The sequence below is a fragment of the Octopus bimaculoides genome, chromosome 3 (assembly GCF_001194135.2).
Source record: "Octopus bimaculoides isolate UCB-OBI-ISO-001 chromosome 3, ASM119413v2, whole genome shotgun sequence".
Taxonomy (NCBI): Eukaryota; Metazoa; Mollusca; class Cephalopoda; order Octopoda; family Octopodidae; genus Octopus; species Octopus bimaculoides.
In genome coordinates, this window is record NC_068983.1 from 67,309,841 (window position 1) to 67,310,742 (window position 902).

Genomic DNA, 902 nt, shown 5'->3' on the forward strand with positions numbered 1-902 from the left:
GAATATACATTTTTTCGATGAGTCATTAAAATATTATCTGTGCTATTAACAGGAACAATATTTATGCACCTCTTTTTACACAAAATCACACTTGCACAATCTAAATAAGTAATTACACACAAATATTACTTCACAAAAAACATATATGTATGTAATTCATGTATACATCTGTATTGTGTAGGTTGTTTGTCATCTCATGTATATAAAACATAGCCAACCAAAGGCCTGAATAATTAGAAAGAACAAAGATTTTTTCAAATATGTTGCTTTTGTTTTCTATTACAGCGTGTTCTGTTTTCTCTGGGTGGCTCTTTTCTGTATTATGCCAACCATTTCAAGGTGTACAGTTCCTTCTGTGCTAGTCATTCAAGGTCAGCCAAATATTTGGACAGGAACAATTTGATCAACTATTCAAAAATGTACTTAAGTACTAAAGTGGCTTGTTAAATTTTATGGTGGAGGAAAGTCCAACCTTATTTATTGACCAGAATGTACTGGCTTACCAACAGACTAATTACCTCAGACAACTAAAGTAAAAGTTGTTCAGAAAAATATTGTCTATTGATATTCAATATTGCTGAAATAGTTTGTATTTATAAAGGACAGTATCAAAGAGGAAATTTTAAACATGTCTCTCTCATAGCTATCAGATATTCAGATATTTCATGGCTCAGTCCTTCTTTCTCTTGTTGTTTTGCTAACTGTTATTCTCGTAGTTTCAAAACAACATACTGAAAAGAGGAATATAGTTAGTAAAAGAACATCCTCTTGATTAATTAACTTCTATTTGAAACATCAGACATTTCTGTCCTTGGCTCTAAGAATTTGTAACTTGCCTTTGATATTTTTTCACATCATAGGATAATTTTTGAAAGGTTGTCAATTTGCAGTTAGTCAATTGT

General features: G+C 30.8%; 1 protein-coding gene across 5 annotated transcripts in view; it reads left to right on the top strand.

Moving 5' to 3' along the window:
* LOC106871954 (protein still life, isoform SIF type 1) overlaps nucleotides 1–902 on the top strand; it is a 1,491,364-nt gene that overhangs the window by 1,481,579 nt on the left and 8,883 nt on the right. For all 5 annotated transcript variants that reach the window (XM_052966200.1, XM_052966198.1, XM_052966202.1 and 2 more), the window contains one exon: nucleotides 286–339. In XM_052966200.1, the coding sequence (XP_052822160.1) occupies nucleotides 286–339 (54 nt within the window). The remainder of the gene's footprint in view (nucleotides 1–285; nucleotides 340–902) is intronic.